This window comes from Thunnus thynnus, chromosome 22, assembly GCF_963924715.1.
Source record: "Thunnus thynnus chromosome 22, fThuThy2.1, whole genome shotgun sequence".
NCBI classification, from domain to species: Eukaryota; Metazoa; Chordata; class Actinopteri; order Scombriformes; family Scombridae; genus Thunnus; species Thunnus thynnus.
The window spans coordinates 8,890,624-8,909,106 of record NC_089538.1 but is presented as its reverse complement, the minus strand read 5'-3'; the positions used below and the strand labels follow the sequence as shown (position 1 = coordinate 8,909,106).

General features: G+C 39.5%; 1 protein-coding gene across 3 annotated transcripts in view; it reads right to left on the bottom strand.

Moving 5' to 3' along the window:
* The window catches only part of pcxb (pyruvate carboxylase b), a 300,915-nt gene that overhangs the window by 220,070 nt on the left and 62,362 nt on the right, over nucleotides 1-18,483 (bottom strand). For all 3 annotated transcript variants that reach the window (XM_067581000.1, XM_067580999.1, XM_067581001.1), the window contains exon 10: nucleotides 16,524-16,642. In XM_067581000.1, the coding sequence (XP_067437101.1) occupies nucleotides 16,524-16,642 (119 nt within the window). The remainder of the gene's footprint in view (nucleotides 1-16,523; nucleotides 16,643-18,483) is intronic.

Here is an 18,483-nt window from a genome sequence, read left to right as displayed (position 1 = left end):
TGGTACTGTTTAAATCAAGACTTTAATTTAAAGGATGACATTCAGAAATAATGGTCATATGAAGCACAGATCTGCAAAGAGGTCCATATACACAACTGAACGAAACACACAAATGCATAACAGTAGACATGCACACAAACCAAAAAATGCCAACGCCCATATAGGCCTGATAAAATGCAATCCAAGTTCTCTCACTCGGAAAATTGCAGTGGAAGTCACAAATAGAGAGAGAAAGAGAGAGGGGACCATAAAGGGAGGGAAGATAAATAGGCCCCCCCACACACACACACACTATCATGGATATGTGCATCAACACACATAAGTACACATGTGGTTAAAAATGCATCAGCTAACACACTGCACAATTGGCACAAACACAGAAATATATCCAACAAGCAGCGCATACATAACACATGAGAACACACAACATGTCTGTTATGAAACACACACACACACACAAACACACAGACAAAACACACACATACACAAGTCTATGAGTCACAGACGAGCCTAGATAACGTGATAAGTGTAAATACGGAGACGTGCCAGAATAAAATGGAGGCAACAATGAGAAGGGAGTACAGCTGGCACAAAAAGAAATGCTATACAATAAATACAACATGAAAGAGAGGAATGTGGGGAGGGGGGGTGCGGAGAGAGGGAGGAAGAAATATTGAAGCGAGCGTAAGTACGCACGTTATCAGCGAGGAAGACGACGGAAAGAAAACAGAGAAATAGCAAATAGGCAAAGAGATAATTCAGCCATGCTATAGATAACTCGCTGTGTATGTAGACAGTTCTCATTCTGTATGAAAATGTTTTTGTGCATACAAATTTAACAACTATATACAAAGAAAAACACAGGGGAAGACAGGGTGTGTGGGGAGAGAAGGAAGGCAATGGGAGATAGAAGAGAGAAGGGTAAGTAGTGATGAAGAGGAGAGGATGTGTAACAAGGAAAGAAAAGAGGTAAGAAAGAGCCAACTTCACAAGGAAACTCCATTTCAACTTTTTTTTTTTTGTAGAATTAAGCATTCGCATTTTCATGACCCCGGGTTGTACTGTAGGAAACTAATTAAACACAAGTCTATTTGTAAAGCCTTTAATCACAAGAATAGTCTGCAATTATACATTTTGTAATTACAAAACGCTCGGCCATCACATCTGAAATATGGTAAAAATGTAAAAATGTTTTCTTAATTCTGGAATGTGTGAAGCTCGGTCAAAGTAGTCGTCTAAGAGCAGTGTTGAAGGATAAGACCGGTGTTATTCTTTATATTTATTGTGTCCAAGTTGATCTATCGCATACGCTCAAGTGCCCATTCCTAGTGGATTATTTCATAACATGAATACATTTACCTTGAGACCATTGTGATGAAAGATAGACTAGTTGCAGCCGTGGTAACTTTCCAGTGTGGTGTTTTATTGTGTCTCCAACTGGACTTGGACACCTGGATTGTATTTCATTGTCCCCCTCTCGAATACCCTCTAAAACCACCAGGGGCGAGGGGATCATTTTGACCCACTGCCACTACAGAGTCAGCAATCGCAAAGATGTAATTTCTTGAAGCAGTTAAGTTGTTCATTTTCCTTTTTTTTTTTTTTGTTTTAAATAATAAGTTAGACTTGACAAAATAACCATTTAAAATTCAGTTTACGGGGTTTATTAATTTTACAATTGCTTCAGGCTATTTTATTACAGATTGAGAAGGTCAAATACATTTTAAAATTCATCAATAAAGCGTTGGCTATGACAAACAAAATAATTAACACATTTAAATAATTTAATTAGTTGAAGAACAACAATGAATTTTGGATAATAACGTGTTGTTTTAGTTACACTACTGGGGATAAAGAAATGGAGCGCTCACTATTTATTAATTTTACAATTGCTTAATTTCATTATAGATTGAAAAAGTCAAATAAAACTCAAAATTCATCAATAAAATGTAGTCTACAACAAATAAACAACAAAATAATCTCCCCCATCCAATATTCCCTGATTCATATCCTGGAGCACTGCCAGACCTTCTTGGGCATTCATCCTTCTTCTGTTCCAGTTCATGTCTCCAAATCCCAACCAACCAACCCATCATTCATCCATCCATCAAGTAGCTTGTGATAAGGCAGTCTGCTTATCAAAAGACATCTAAACAATAAGCGTTGCTAAGCAACTGGACGTGACGTGAATGCTGAGCATGGCATTATACAACGATTTCTGTGAGCAGTAAAAATTACCCCCCAGTGGTTCGAGGTATAAATTATCATAATTTTTTTCTTTTTATCCCACACCCCCATAATTCACTAGATGATCATTAAACCCATTTTAGGAAAAGTCATGAACTGAGAGACGTAGCAGTTTTATTTTAACAGACTTACATTCATTTGAAGGGGTAAAAATGACCCCATGGTGGTTCTAGTATTAATGAAGCCTAAGTTATAACAGGCTTTGGCCACACAAGCAGCACTTGTTTGCAGGATAAATTCATTTTTGGCTTTAAAAAAAAAATATATACAGAATATTTCCAGCCTAATATTTTTAATATACTTTTGGCATAATGGCCTCCAGGCTCACAGCTGACTTCTCTGTAATTATGCCAGAGAATTTGCAGAGAAAAGGACGTACGCTTCATGGCAACATGCTCGCACACACTGAAGCATTCAGGTAACTATGCAAATGATTACTTAAACATGTAAACAAACACAGTTGCATATTATCATGCATATTGGCGTACACAAACAGGGTCTCATCAACTAGTGTATACGCACACACACACACACACACACACACACTCTGCATTCAGTTATTCTTACTGCTGGAATTTTCATTTACAGACTTTAGACAAATGAACCATGCAACATAATGCGAGTGTGCAGCAGGGATGCAGTCACTAGGTCTTCTTCTCCATATACCAAAGCCCAGCAGGAAACCATCCTAATTAAACCCTATGCTCTGAGCAGACTGTAGATGTGTCTTTGATGTATGAATGTATAGGCTATGTGTACTTGTGTTCGCGTGTGATAGAAGTCTCTCGACATATGCAGAGAGGTAGAGAGCCACACAAGACAATTTATATGCGAGTCTTATTAAATAAAATGATCTTCTCAACAGGGTTCCTGGCATATTACACCAATAGGTAAGCCTGCTGCGTACGAGACAGCCCAGCAAAGCTTCCTTTACATCTGGCTGGGAGGGATTTCATCTGTCATTTCACCCCATTATATTCCACTCACAGCTCTCTGACTAACAGGCTGCTGAATCATTTGAATGCAAGCGGTGACGCCTGGCATCCAGTCTGCTAGTTGGTGTGTGGGGAGTGACACCCTAACAATATTGACAAACATGACCTGCGATTGGTCGGTTGGAGCAGGCGATGCTCCGGCTCCTTTTTTTCGCAGGCTTCGGTGGGTTGAATGTACAGTGTGTCGCACAAAGTGAACCCGTGCTTGACAAATCCTTTGTGGTTCAAGGCCAGGCAATCGAATCAGAAAAGAAACTGACATCTTCATCGCTGAGTGGTCAGCTATATCGGGGGCAACTTTTGCTACTCCTCTTTAGTGGCAGACATTTAAAGCACAGACAGAAAAATAAAAAGCAGGAGCCGATTCTTCCGTTTTCAGCTCGGGAGAAAACTGATGTACCCCCACCTCTACAGTTATCCCCAAATGCCTGTCTGTCCCAGGGCCTTACCCACGATCCACCTCCTTTTGATGCTGAATCCTCTGGTTTTCGTCAAGCCTTTGATACGACTTGGCTCGGAAGCCCCGAGCCTGCGGAAAAGGCTTAGGAGAAATCCAAAGGGGATTACTGGACGGAATGTATGGAAATTACAGTTTAATTTATCATTTAGGTCATGGTAATTCATGCAAATTAGGATTTCATTAATTCCAGCCTTGGGTTTAAATGGTGTTGCTCTTGTAGGGGTGTGCAGTGTTGTCAGGATCACACGTGAAGAGGGTGATGCGGTGGCAACAGGAAACATACAGTAATTCATAGAAAAATCTCTACAGAAAGGTCATCGCCATAGAAACACCTTCTATAACATTATTACATCCGCACATGAGGGAGGGCAAAGAACTAAATCAAAAGACGCAGGAATGTGAGCTGATATTCTGGAGTCGTTAGTGCTGATGTGCGGTGATCAGGTGAATGCAGCAAAAAAGTTGACACAGCACATCATTAATACCAAAACTCTGAATAAATTCATTCCAAGATGAAGAAAGGAAAAAAAAACATAACAGGAGTAACAAATTCATGATCATTGGCTTTTTGTTAAGCACTGTTAATACTTTTTTTTTTTTTTTTTTTGCTCTACCAACATGGTTTCCTTGAACACTGACACTCTCCTCTATCCATTCAAATAGAGATATCTGCGGTGTGGTTTGTGGACTTATAGGCATGAAACTCATTTCAAAAGCTGTCCTGGCACATGTGCTGTATAAAAAAAAAAAAAAACTGATGGCATTTCTGAGTATTGTATTCCAAAAAAATAACTATGTGTCATGCTTACAGTAGATAAGGTATGTAGTGACTGCCAAAAGCCTGTAAAGTGAGTTACGACTGAGAAAAAGAACAAAGGCCTGGACTTCAAAGAAAAATTGTTTTCCAGCTCTTTGCATTCTGCTGTTGTTTCTTACATCTCCTTATTGCTTCACTGATAACGGCTACTAACAATTATCTCCTTCCGCAAATGATGAGTAATTGTGTTTATCTGCATATACATTACCTTACTCTACAGTATTGGTCCAGTAAATGTCAAAAATGTCATTAAAAAGGCGGGAGAGAGTCAAGTTTGGACATGCAACCAAAAGCAATGACGGCTGCAATTATAATCATGATAAGCATCCTTCTCATTATCATAAATAGCTTTGACACTCTCTTTCACACACACACACAAACACACACACACACAAATTAGATTCTCTAGTGTTAGGACACGGACGCACACTCAGACACACATACGGTTACATCCCTCATTCTTATTCATCTGCTTACTTCTCAATCACTCACTTTACGCATCGCTGCACAATTATAATCACCTTAAAAATTATTTCATGACGTGCTCACAAAACCAAACAAAACTCCACCGAGTGCACGCGCACGCACAAATACAAATGCTCAGTTATACAATGCGACGCACACACAAACTACACAAAATAGTAAATATCAAAAGCTGGATTCAGAGCGCTTACAGACATGCATTCATCTGAATTTCACACCGACATCAAAGCATACTATAATATAAAAGCTGATTCAGGTAATCACTATTAAACACACAAATAATTGAAACACATACACGCGCTCTTACAATTATTATAACCATTATCCAGCTTATTACAGAGCGTCCAGGCATGTCGTCTATGCAGCTCAGCGGTTATTTCCTTGTCACCGGTTATTTTATGGACGCACACAAACGCACATACACCCTGTGTGTGTGTGACCGGCAGGGAGAGCTACGGATTGTTTACTGCTTTATGTGTTTCCTTGTGGTGCTGAAGAAGACGGATGTGGACAGGAGCAGAGATACAGAGAGGACGAGGGGGGGAAAGAGGAGGCAAAGGAGGGAGTGGGATAACAGATTCAATAAGCCATGAGCAAAATAAATAAATAAAATATAAAGGGAAAAAGTTCAGAGGAGCAGAAAGCAGGAGGAGAGAGGTTAAGAGGGTATAAGTAGAAGGAGAGAGGGATGAGAGAGGAAGGCAGGGACAAGAAAATGGAGAGAATTTTTTCACAAGGTGGAGAAAGAGAAGAGAGGACATTTCCTCAAACAAGCATGTAACTAGTTATTAGTATATATATATATAATTGTGAAAGTATATAATGATCCTGAGTTGGCCTTTTCTTGAATATCTTTTTATATTTTAGTTTGCCAAGAAATGTGAACAAATTGTGAGAAGCATTAGGAAAACTGGAGAGGGAGAAGCGGGGGGGGGGATAATTGCTGATGTGGCAGCAACTCCTCCAACTCCCACGTTCAAAAAGAAATCAAAGCCAAGAGCAGAGAGCTGGAGATGCTGCTATATCCAACATTAAACAAGCAATGAGACAAAGGAAGAAAGAAAAATAGAAAGAAGGAATGAAAGAAAGACGGGATGAAAGCCGGAAGAAATCGCAAGACAAGCAGAGAGACAAAAAAAGAGGCTTGATGACAAATTGAAAGATAAAGAAAAGGCATTAAAATGCATCACAGCAAATGATTTCACTGTTTAATGTATTAATGCAGGAATCCTCTATAGACTCAAATCTAACCAACGCAGCCCTGAAACTTTGGTCCGGCACACTGCTGTGCTACATTCCAGCTGCAGCTCTGAGTCCCTCATCTCTTCTTTTAATTCACCTCATGTCCCTTCCCTCTCTCCATTTCCTCCACTTGTTTGTCAGACACTTTGTAAATTAATGCGAGGCATTGTTTCTTTCTGTCTTCCTCACTCCCGCTCCCCCTCTGTCACTCTTTCTCAGCTTGATGAAGATGGAGAGTGGTCATTTAAGACTAATGAGCTAGCCTAAACAGAAATATAACCAGGTGCAGCACACACATTTTCCCTCAAGCACTGATATATTAATGCATGTGCACGCAGATATATCCAAAGCTTAACAGGCGAGAAAAAGGGTGTTTGACTTGTTCTCGAGCACACATACCGAAAGCAATAAAAGCCCAAAACAATTCTAACTCTGTTTCTCTGACACACATAAATACGCCCTCCCGGATTCTCTCTCTGTCTAAAAATTGTCAAGATAAAAGCAATAAAAGGCAAGAAAACGCTTGTTTTCCGTTTTAAAAGACACTCACTATCTTGTTTTGTGCTTTTAAAATACCACATTCTATGGCAGACTCTTCATCAGCTCATCTTGTTGCTCTATTTACAGCTTAATGCAATGAAGGCATCTCTCTGCCTCTTTCTCACACACACACAAACACATTTACAAAAAGCAATATTACATGGCAGGCTATTCTCTTGCCTCATATAGCAAGGATGTAATGATAGCAATTATTTTTCTTAACCAGCTAAAAAAAAATAAATAAATAAAAAATAAAAAATAAAAAATCACAGTATTAAAAACATGACAGATTAGATAATATAAAGTTCTCAATTTATTCCTTACTTACTGCACACTGTGCAGTAGATTCAGGACATCTGCTTAATGTCACGAAAACAAAACTAAGATAATTACTTTTTTCTATTGCAAATTAGTGTCATTCCAGTGTATCAAGCCAATATTGGCTTTTAATTAAAAAAAAAAACAAGATATGAAAGTCAGTGTAATCTACCTTCAATATGATGGATATTATGCAGTTTAATAATACTACCATTTAGGCAATCAATATTACGCTGTTAAAGCAATCAATACTGGTTGTCTATACAGTGCCCTTAACCTAAAATGATTCATATGTGAAATTTCGACACAAGCATGCATGAACAGGTTTATTGTTATCTGCACTTCAGAGGGACTGCTTAACTGCTCCATAGTGGAAATACAGATTACAGTTCAGACTGTCAGCAGTCTGTCAATACAGTATATTTGCAGGCTATTGGATTCTGGTTTGAAAATGTGCATCGATGAGTCACTGCGTCACCCAGCCTCCATATGATGGATATGATGCAGTTTCTTTAATGACCTTAGAGATTTGGTTTTCAATTTTTCACTGATTGTCTATGGGAACATGTTATTTATTACTATCTCGCTGTAAGAGAGGAGAGCTTTATTGTCTGTTCCTGTGGGTTAAAAGCTGTGTCAGAAGTTCTTTTTTATTTTTCTTGCCAAGAATGGAAACAAACTGGCAAGAAAATGCTGAAATAAAGATGCTGAACAAAATACCACGGCTTTAGTTCGAAATATACTCATCTGTCCTCAAATACCCTTTTAAGTCAAATTCTATTGCAGATATCCAATACTGTGTATTCTACTGCAGAGTCTTGCAGTGTTTTCTTAGATTATTGCAACCAAAAATGACTGACTGAAAAACAGCGATGCAATTTTTCATCAGTTTAGTGGCATTTTGCAGTTCAATGATGAAGAACCATGAAATTTGGAAAAAGCTAGTAAGTGGACATTGAATGTAGTTTGTGTCACATATTTTACAAAATTCTTCTTAAATTTTTGTTGGAGATACATAACAATATGCCAACAATGATAAGGAAACAGGTCAATAAAACAACAATTTTGTAAAGCATTACAAAACTGAGAGCAACATCCACCCTAACTGCTTTCTCACTTCCTTCTAAAGGAGCACTGAAGTGAGTACCAAAGACTTGAAATGAAAAGTATGTATTTTTTCAGCTTTTGACAAAACTATTTCACCTCAAGGGCCATTCAGTAGCTGTTCTTTCAATCATATTTGAAATATTGCAGCAGATGGAGTTTGCCCAGTTGTCATAGAATTTCTGATGTTCAGATTTCCATTTTTATTCTGAGCACTTAGGAATTCAAATTCATGTTCCCTCAAAAATTGAGTTTCATGTTTGTTCTTGACCTTGGAAACAGCGGTAGACACTGTGGTGTGATTATACTCTCAACTGCCATTTCCAAGGTCAAGAATGAACATTCTGACTCAACTTTCAACTTGCAGATTGATGAAATACACAGTAAACATCTGAAGCATAAAATTAGACCAGACTTCACTTAACAATGTAATTACCTGAGTATTAATGAGAGCAGTTGGGGAGTGTCGTAGTATTAGTCCGTGGCCACAACTCTGTGCAGCTGCTGTAGCTATGAAGGTAGGAAGCTGGAACACTTTTGAAGGACTTTTTGTCCACATTAAACCTTTCAGCCAGCACTGGCTGTGCCCCCAACAAGCTCCATAAATCAAATGGTTAGGTATTAAAGGTTAGATATGGTTCAGGTAAGGTGTAACGCTACGGTAGAAATTGTTTGTTGAGATTTGAATTGATGGAGCTTGATGGGGCGATGCACAGCCTGGATGTTAGACCAGGATGTAAGAAAAATAGACTTTGAGAAAAAGAAAGAGTCCCCTAGACCATCCACATATGACTCGTCAGAATTGTTTCCACAATTTGTATAAATCAAATGGTAGGGAAGTGGAAAAATCTGTGTGACTCCATCTGAGAGTTAACACACATTAACAAATAGTAGTTAAGACACTCTTGTCCCTCACATGCACACACACAGACGGGACCACGTTAAAGACGAAACACTTTCTCCTCTCTCAACGTTTCATCCAAACAGGCACACAATCTTTTGCCATCTCTTCAGCATACACTTGCACACACACAGCACAGCGTGAGCCTGGGGGTATAATTACATCATTTAAGGATCTAAAGGACTCCTGTCCACTAATCAAACAAAATGTGCAATGTCCCTTGACAGCAGCATGTGCACCCTCGCTCACACACACACACACACTGACTGCACGCTGCCACTGAGAAACACACACTTGACGCACAAAGGAAATATTGTTTACAGCTAAATTATGGACAAATTGAACCTTGAGAGAGGAGAAGTTCAAAGGCAGAGCTGGAGTTGAATGCAGAGGCAGTCTTCCCTGTCTCACACAAACACTCATGCTTTCAGACAGACAAGCAGCTCATACACAAGCATCACTCCCTCACACACAGGGTATGCCTCCCAGACAAAATATATCTTACATGTAGCTCCTATTTTTTCAGTCGCACACACACACACACACACACACACACTCGGATGCATCAGGCAGAATTGCCTCCATTGTGCAGGAATTCAGTAAAGTAGGAAGACAGATGAATAGGTATTCGCATAATGTTCCTGTGCAATCTTTTTTTTCCCCACCTATGTGTGTGTCTTCATCGATGCCTTTGGACATCAAAAGTTTTGAATATGCGGGCGTATTTTTGTATGCATCTGTGAATGAAAGTATGTGCGTGGGTGCATTCATTCTGATTATAGTTTGTGGTATTCCGCCTCCTCACTGGCACTTGTGTGCGTGCCCATTACCACCGCTGAGTGAGAAGCAAAAGCAGTGAAAAGTGAGAGGATGCTTTCTCAGTCAAAAAGATATCACCTTGTCAACCTACCAGCATTGTAGAAAAGTGAGAGATATGACAAAACAATCAAGGCGATATGGAAAGAAGGTGGAGGGGGGGAAAAAAAGCAGCAGAGGAGGAAGGAACTGTATGAGTGATGGGGGAGTGTGGGGATCACTGGCAGGGGGAGAAGGAGAGGAGGAAAGGTGGGAGGACATATGGAAAATACATTTTTAAATGGTTTTGTGTGAAGCTGCGGGTGGTAAGCTGCGACTTTGTAAAGACTGTTCCTCTTTACAAAGTCAGTTTGTGTTAAGAATTCAAGCCCAACAGATACATTAATATGTACAATGTTAACAGACGATTTTAGCTTATCACAGATATATATATCGGTTTTGGCATATATCTATATATTAACAAAAACTTACAGAATAGAAATGCAAGCATATTTGAAGTAGGGCTCTTCAAGGGTCCATTCAATTCCCAGTACCCTGACCAAAGGCCCGACCAGTTTGGCCAGGTCCTCATTATATTTTGTCTAATTGGGTAAGGTAGGGTATTTCTTCGTAGGGCTCAGGTCTGTATGTCCACATGTCGCTATCAGTGTCATAATCATCACAGGCGAAATATGCGATTTGAGGCGAGACGTGCAACATGTGGGGAAAAATCTACTGCTCCAAACATTGTCTCCATTAGATTGTTTGTTCACCAGAGAGCAATGCACCCCCAATCGCTCCCTCCACACCCCTCATCTGACATATAAATACAGATACCGCTACCACTATTACAACTACTACTCTTGTAGTTTACAGTTTTGATCAGTATTACAGTGTTTGGGACAAACTGACACCCACTCCGCTCCCTCTTCTGTCACTTGTCATGGTCTCTGTTGCCTCTGTCAAAGCCTCACTAAGCTAAACTAGCAGATCAAATGAGTCCGGCACTGAACCACCAGCTGGACTGTCGGTGAAGGACTGTCACTGCTTTCAATGTTGACCTGGTTGCAAAAATGAAACGTGAGACCTTAAAATGAACTATGGTAACTATGATTCTATGAATTCTGCATGACCACCGGATGTATTGTAGGCAGTTACACGGCTGACGATAGCTGAAACACAGAAAACAGAGATAGAGGGACACTGGTCTGGAGCAACAATCTGAGCTGTGAAGGGGGTGGGAGTGTCGTTGTTGCGGGGGGGTGGAGATTGCTTTATTTCATCTGTGTTTGAATGTATTTTTGAATCAGTGAGGGGACCATGTTCAAGCTAAAACAGGGTGTCAAGTTGCTCTTTAAAAATGCTGACAGCTGACACATGATTATCAGATTTTTTAACTCATGTCATTATGATATTGCTCTCTAAATCCAGGATTGGTCAGGTCTAATTGGAATATGGTGTCATCATAATGGAAAATGCTCCCTTTGTTTTTGACGTAGCTGCTAATTAAAGCCAATAAACCAACGGTTTAACTTAGTGGCTTGCCTGTGTGACTGCCTTTGCCGATGTGGTTTTATTACTTCAAAGTCCTTCGTTCAGGTTGTTTTCATTTTGTCTGCAGCCTGTGCTAACACATGAAAGGGTGGAGCAAAAGAGAGGGAACAGAGAGACAGACGCAGGTAGAGAGTGACAAGACAGCAGGATAAGAAGGGGCAGATGGAGGGAACGAGGACGGAGAAGGAGAAGTTCATAAAGGGACAAAGAAGATGAAGCGTGAGACGGAGTAAATGAGGCGAAGGTGAGGTCAAGGACAGAAAGAGGCGGACTGAGAGAGATGAATGAATACACAGATGTCAAAGAGGGGGGTGGGGGGGGTGTATGTAAATGAGATAAAAGTGACAACAGTTAGATGGATGAGATGTACGGGAGGGAGAAGAGAGAAAGAAAGAAAGAAAGGATGGAGAAACGGTGGTGAGAGACGGATGCACCGAGTCAGCTGAGGACATGCAGATGAAGGGGAGAGCCTGAGGGAAGAATGAAGGATGGGCCAGGTGGGAAGGAAGAGGGGATGGATTAAGGGGAGAGAAAGAAGAAGGGGACTTTGATGCCTGAGTGTGTGTGAATGTGTGTAACATTGACCCTCAGCGCAGATAGTATCCTATTAGTAACGCTTAGGTCAAACTGCACACCCGGCAGACTCACATACAACATCATCAAAGTAAGAGCAAATGTTGCAGCCACCATCTAATCGAGGGGGAAAACAACTCATTTACAGCTGGTGTTAACAGGTGATCTATATCTGGGTGTCTTTCTGAACGACAACATCTGATGGTTGATCTTTGCAATTACACTTCAACAATTAACAAGCGTTATCGGGATCCTGACCGTGCCGTGATCACATCTCACGCATGTGAATAGAAGCTGTGAATAAAAGAAGAACAGTGTTCAAACACTCTAGCTGCTCTGTGAAGCTGTAATTCTTATTGTAACGAAAACCAGATTGTGAGACTCAAAGATGAAAAACAAACTTTTGACTTTTAAGAGTTACCATGAAGTAAAAAAAAATTGTACGGCTGGTGTGGTAGTGGCTGTCATATTGACATGTTTATGATGACCATGTTAACATTCTGAAAAGCTCAACAACACCAAAAAAAAAAAAAAAAAAAAAAAAGACTGCCAACCCTTGAATGCTGCTAAAATGGCTGAAACAGTGAGGTGAGGGGGAAAGTGACATCTAAAACAAATAAAGCAGCGCTGCAATGATGATGAAACAAGAGGAGTGAAGAATGTAAAGATAACAGAGGCTGACAAGCCTATCATGAATCCAGTCACTCAGATACACTATATACTAATCTGGGTTCTCACGGGTCCTTGAAACCCTTGAAAGTTTGTGAATTTGAGAAAAAAAAATAAATCATGGCCTTCAAAGTTTTTGAAAGCAGACATGAACAGACATGAGTCATTGAAACACAGCTGTGCTGTGTTAGAGAAGGCAATAGACCACATAGTCTGTGAGCTTCTGTAAAGCCTGCTAGTTCTCATTATAAAAAACTCTTTGTTGTAACAGTAATTAAACTTGATCCATGTCTCAAACTATGCTGTGTTGGGTCCTTGAATTTGAGGGAATTGGACCTGGAAAGCCCTTGAAAAGTCCTAGAATTTTATGCTTGAGAAGGTGTGGGAACCCTGACTAACGGAGGAGCTTCTGAGATGGAAGCCAGTGGAGCTGTGACCTCTATGTTACAGAAAACCCTTTTTAAATTTGGGTATATGTGCCAGTCAGGAGAGAAAAAAAAAAGGAATGACAGGGAGAGAATGAAGATAAAAGACAAGGAAACCAAGGCTCAAGTTAACAAATTGAATAGGGAATGAGGAGACTGATGAAAAAGGAATTAGGCAGGAGAGATGAAAGAAAGAGTGGTGAGGAGAGTTGGGGAGTGAACAGCAAGTTTATAGGGGGAGTTTCACAACTCAGTATGAAAAATACCTCGCTGACAAGTCTATTAAAACAGTCAGTTTCAAAACACACAAAAACAAGAATGAATGTGCTCACACACCTCAGAGATGGAGAGTGCAGCAGAGTGAAACGGAAAAGCTACAAGACTAATGGACGTAATGTTCAAACAAAACCACAATAGGGTTTTCACTTTTGTCATTTAAACTCAAATGTAATACTTGTCCCCATATAAAGAGTACATTTCTCCGACAATTTAGATGGATGCACGTCGAGTTTCTCTTGGAAAGACTTGTTTCTCCTTCTAGCTGTCAGCTGCGGCTGCTTAGAGCTAAACCTCAGCCTGAAATGAAAGCTGTGCAAATGAAGTGTTGCTTGTGACAGTTGATACTTTCAACATGTGCCGTTTCATGCAGGACGCTGCCAAATTTCAAGTAATTACTGCTCTCCTGCCAATTCAAATGACCCCAATTCCCCAAAACGTCACATTCCCTCTGTGATATGAGGGTTTCTCTGCAGGATGAAAAGGAAACGACAAACACTGGTGCAGGACTGGAGTGGAGGGAATCTGTGATGCATGAGAATAACTCTCTAACGTATTGTCTTGCTGACAGAAGCACAGTGCTGCGCGGTAAGTGTGTACCTGAAAGTGAGTGTGTTAATGCAGGTGCACAAGCAGATACAAAAGCAGTTTCACTATGAAAGACATGGGTGGAAACAAAAGGTGGAGAGATATAAAAGAACAAAAGGAGGGTAGGCGGAGGTGACGGTGGCACAAAGGCAGAGTTAAGAAACATCTATTGATATGCGACGCAGAGTCAAGATCTCTCCCATCTCATTTTGTTTTCACGACTGATGCAGCATGACATCCTTGGTGACTTGAAACTTGATGAAAACATTTCTGCGATATTGGTAATATTTTCTTCAGTTCTTCAGTGTCCCTTTACCTTTTTTTATTTTTAAATGTATGACACTGCATTCAATAGCAGTATTAGAAAAGAAAGGCAATTCTGGAAAGTTTATATTGTAGCAATATATGCTATGTACACTTGAAATACATGATTTATGATAGATAAATATCCTACATTATCTCCAGTTTAAAACCACCATGGTACAGCTGTGCTTATTTTAAACACTGATATAGTAAGATAAATATAAAAAGGACAGAAAATTAGAGATAATTCAACACAGGAAGAATGTTGAAGTGGGGAAAAATACAGAAACTGAAAAAAGAAAGATTTAATAGTGCTATGTAAACCAAAATAGTCCAATCAGAGAAACATATGGTATAAAACAATCTGTTATATTGGATGCGAAGCACCAACAGCAGCTCTGGCCAGAGGAGTTGTGGTTCACTGACACCCACTAAAATCAAATAATAATCAAAATTAAGTTTATTATTTGAAAGCTGCTTTTGCCTTTTTAATTGTCAAACATCTATTGAAGGAAAACGTGTCTATTTCCATCTAAAAATATTCCCTTTGTGTTACAGTCTTTGGTGCCCTGTGGAGTATTTGATCCCCTGTAGTGCTGTGGGGATTGTTTTTAATGGGCAGGTCCCTGTTTGCTTTGTTTTTCATTCATTCACACAAGTGTGTGGTGACCAACACAACCTCATAATTAAATGACGGTATAAATCTAAAAATCACCTGTAATGTAACTATAGGTCATTTCTGCTGGCCTGAATTTCAGATGTGTCGTTTTAGACTGTTGTTTCTCTTGAGGATGGGCTGTTGGCAACATAACCCATTCCTGCCAGTGGTTTCATGCTGATCCACTTATATATAAATAAATATGCCATAACAGCTACCGGGAGAGTCAGAGAGGGTCTTTACAGGCCCACACAGTCCTTGGAAGATGTCTATTCAGCCACATTAGGTGACCTGCGTGGGTGCAGTAAGAGTAAATCCAACAAGCGTTTAGTTAATAACATGTAACTGTTTGCTTTACTGAGCTTCTCTCCGGACATAACCTTACTCTGCTTCAGAAGCTCTAACAATCAGATCATCATTTGAATTCACTTTATTGTTTTGTGGGCTGGCATGAATGATTGAGACAAAGAAGCCAAATTAATGGTTTGGGAAAACAAAGTTCATGTCCCGGTGATGATCAAGAAAAACAGTCACCAGTCGCAACAGAAGCTCAATGTTTACTCATACATTTTTCACTCATCCAGAGTTGATTTAGTTCACTGTATGAATTGATCAAACAGCTTCTTTGCGTAATAAGGAAAAAAAAAACAAAACAAAACAAAGACAGACAGACACAAAAGATGAAAGACACTAAACAAGAGCGCAGAGACTGATCAAGACAGCGAGAGAATGTGACTAACAAAGTTGTCAATCACATGGCTGGCGTTGCCATAGGAACAGGTGAAATCATTTTATTGTTTCCATGCAAATCTCCCCCAGTGCCCATGACTTCATGTATTAGCTGTACTGATTTGTTAGTTTGTCAGCTTAATTCATTAATTGAGCTAATTAAGCAGGAAATTCAATATGAATTAGTGTAATCGTAGTTTTCTGTGTGCACACGTCACCGCTGAACAAAGATTTATGGGTCTGGGTGTGACTGAAGGGCATACACACCTGTACTCGTGTGTTTTTTTGTGTTTACGTCTTGTGTGTGTGTGTGTGTATTAGTCTGACACCCATCTGTGTTGTTTCAGTCGAACAAATCTCACAGGTCATCGGTGGAGCGGAATGCTATTTATATCTTTCATTATCCGCTCTCTCTTTTTCACATCTCTCCTTCATATCTATTGTCTCTCGCCCTCTCTGACCTCATATTTCCCTCTTCACTGATCCCACCTGTTCTGGCTCTCTCCTCTTTCCCAGTCTCTCTCCTAAACCTGTTTCTTTGTACTTGTCAGCTTTCTGTCAAATTCATACTTTTTCCCTCTCCTTTACTCACTGTGACAATTTCTTCATATATCTATTTTTTTCTGTCCTTTCTTGCTTCTATCTCATGTACTTTGAAATCACCCTCACCTCCTCCATACTTCAAACTTTCATTCAGCGGCTATTCACGGTGGGAACCTTGAAGCCGCACACCTGTCTATGTACATATGATACCAAACAAGCACACAAAACGACAACCGCCGCCACCATCCAGCTGCCACCAGCCTGCACCCATTCACACACGTACAGTAAACATCTGCTACTTACTCTGTGATTTCTTCGGTGACCGTGTGTTCAACTTGGAGTCGGGAGTTGACTTCAATGAAGTAGTGTTTGCCGTGTTTATCCACCAAGAACTCCACGGTACCTGCATTCTCGTAGCCCACCTGCGGCAAAAAAAACATGGCAAGAAAGCAGTTTTATTACTCTGACTTGTACAAGTAATATTAGGTGTGTAAACAAGAAGGAGCACTCACTCATCTTAATAAGCCCAAACCCAGAGAACAAGAACTCCTGTCCTCTGTCCATGCAAATATGACAACACAAAATGAGGAAAGAATAAGCTTCATATTTTATTTCTATAGAGACGGGGGGGGGGGGGGGGGGGGGTATTTTTCATCATTTTCCTTGTAATACAATAATTACATCATTAATCAAGGGGGATTTATTAAAAGCTCATCATCATAAAAGTCCACTTTCCCTCACTACCTTTCAGCTACGACACTGCAATCATAATCAGTGTCAGGTACAATAAATGTACAAGAATTAGTCTCAGAGTTCAAGAGACGTTAATATGCCCTCTAAACTACACCACTCAACCAAACATGCTACAAGGATGACTGGGCCTCACATATTTACACATTAACAGCACAAGATAATCTGCTTTATGTACTTATTGCTCCTTATACATTACATATGTGACCCCCCCTTTCCTCATTAAACTTACATTGATACACAAAATGATTTGCATAAGCAAATACAGCTTGTAGGATTACTTTTTAAATTTAACATAAGGAAACTATTATTTTAAATACTGTATCTGCAAAACTGTGTGACAACATAATATAAATTTATATTTAACACAAACCACAATCTTTCCTTAAGTGTTTAATTAGCCTAAACTTAGCAAAAAGGTGGTACATGAGACATTAAACCTGTTTTTTGTTTGTTTGTTTGTTTTTGTTTTGTCAAAGTCCTGTGCTTTGTATGCCTAATCATCCACCCAGACTTCCTCCCTACAACTTTTTGTAGTATAACAATCTCATACCTTCCTGTATTGGAAAAATGTTGCCAGTGAAGCAATTACATTTCCTCCAAAACATATGTGGCCAGGCCAGCTAACCATAAATAATGTTGGGTTTTTTTTTGTTTTTTTGTTTTTGTACGAAACTGGGTTATTATATACGGAACAGTTGCCAGCAGTGAGTGTTGCGGTGGCAGACATAATGCACTGGGGACACTGGTTCAGTGGACCACAAGGAAGTAATGCTGACTGGAATAAGATGGAAAACTACTGAGCGCTTAACAGCAAAGCATAGTTCCTGACACCTCTCACTGTATATGTATGGAGGCACGTGGATCATTACTGTTGTTACAGACTGAATCATCTCTTGATTGGATATCGCTTACTTGAACAACGCTCAAAAGCTTCTAAAAAAGGTACAAAACCATGTCTTTGGTGTAGGACTTCCATTTCGTCTGCCAAAACATGTTTCTCTTCTTGGAACGGAAATTTCTTCATTTTAAATCCGCACTGCAGCATGCAAATATAGCATTAAAAAACAATGCATGGCTCTTAAAACATAAAAAAAAACATTTCAATAACTACTTTTATGGCTTATTCTTCATTTACCACACAATGAAGAATAATCCAATCTCTGGTAACCTCTTCAGAGATGGTTTTCTTTTGACTCAGTATATTCCTTTCAGTTTTAATTAGACATGTTCATCATGTACCAATGACTGAACATTTCCATTTAGATTTTAGTGTCCATTTTAACTTTTAATAATGCCAGTTACAGTGGCAGCATTTTTCACTATATTTCTTTTTTTTCCCCATATACAGAGCTGTTCTATGTGTTGTGATGCGTCTCTTTGGTGGGCAATTCAAAATCTTAATTTTTAAAGTCTAAATTTAAAAAGACAAATCTCAACATATATTCATGTAGTGTAATTATTATGCTTTGCTAAGATACCATCACCCTGAATAGACTGTTCTGCATTTTTC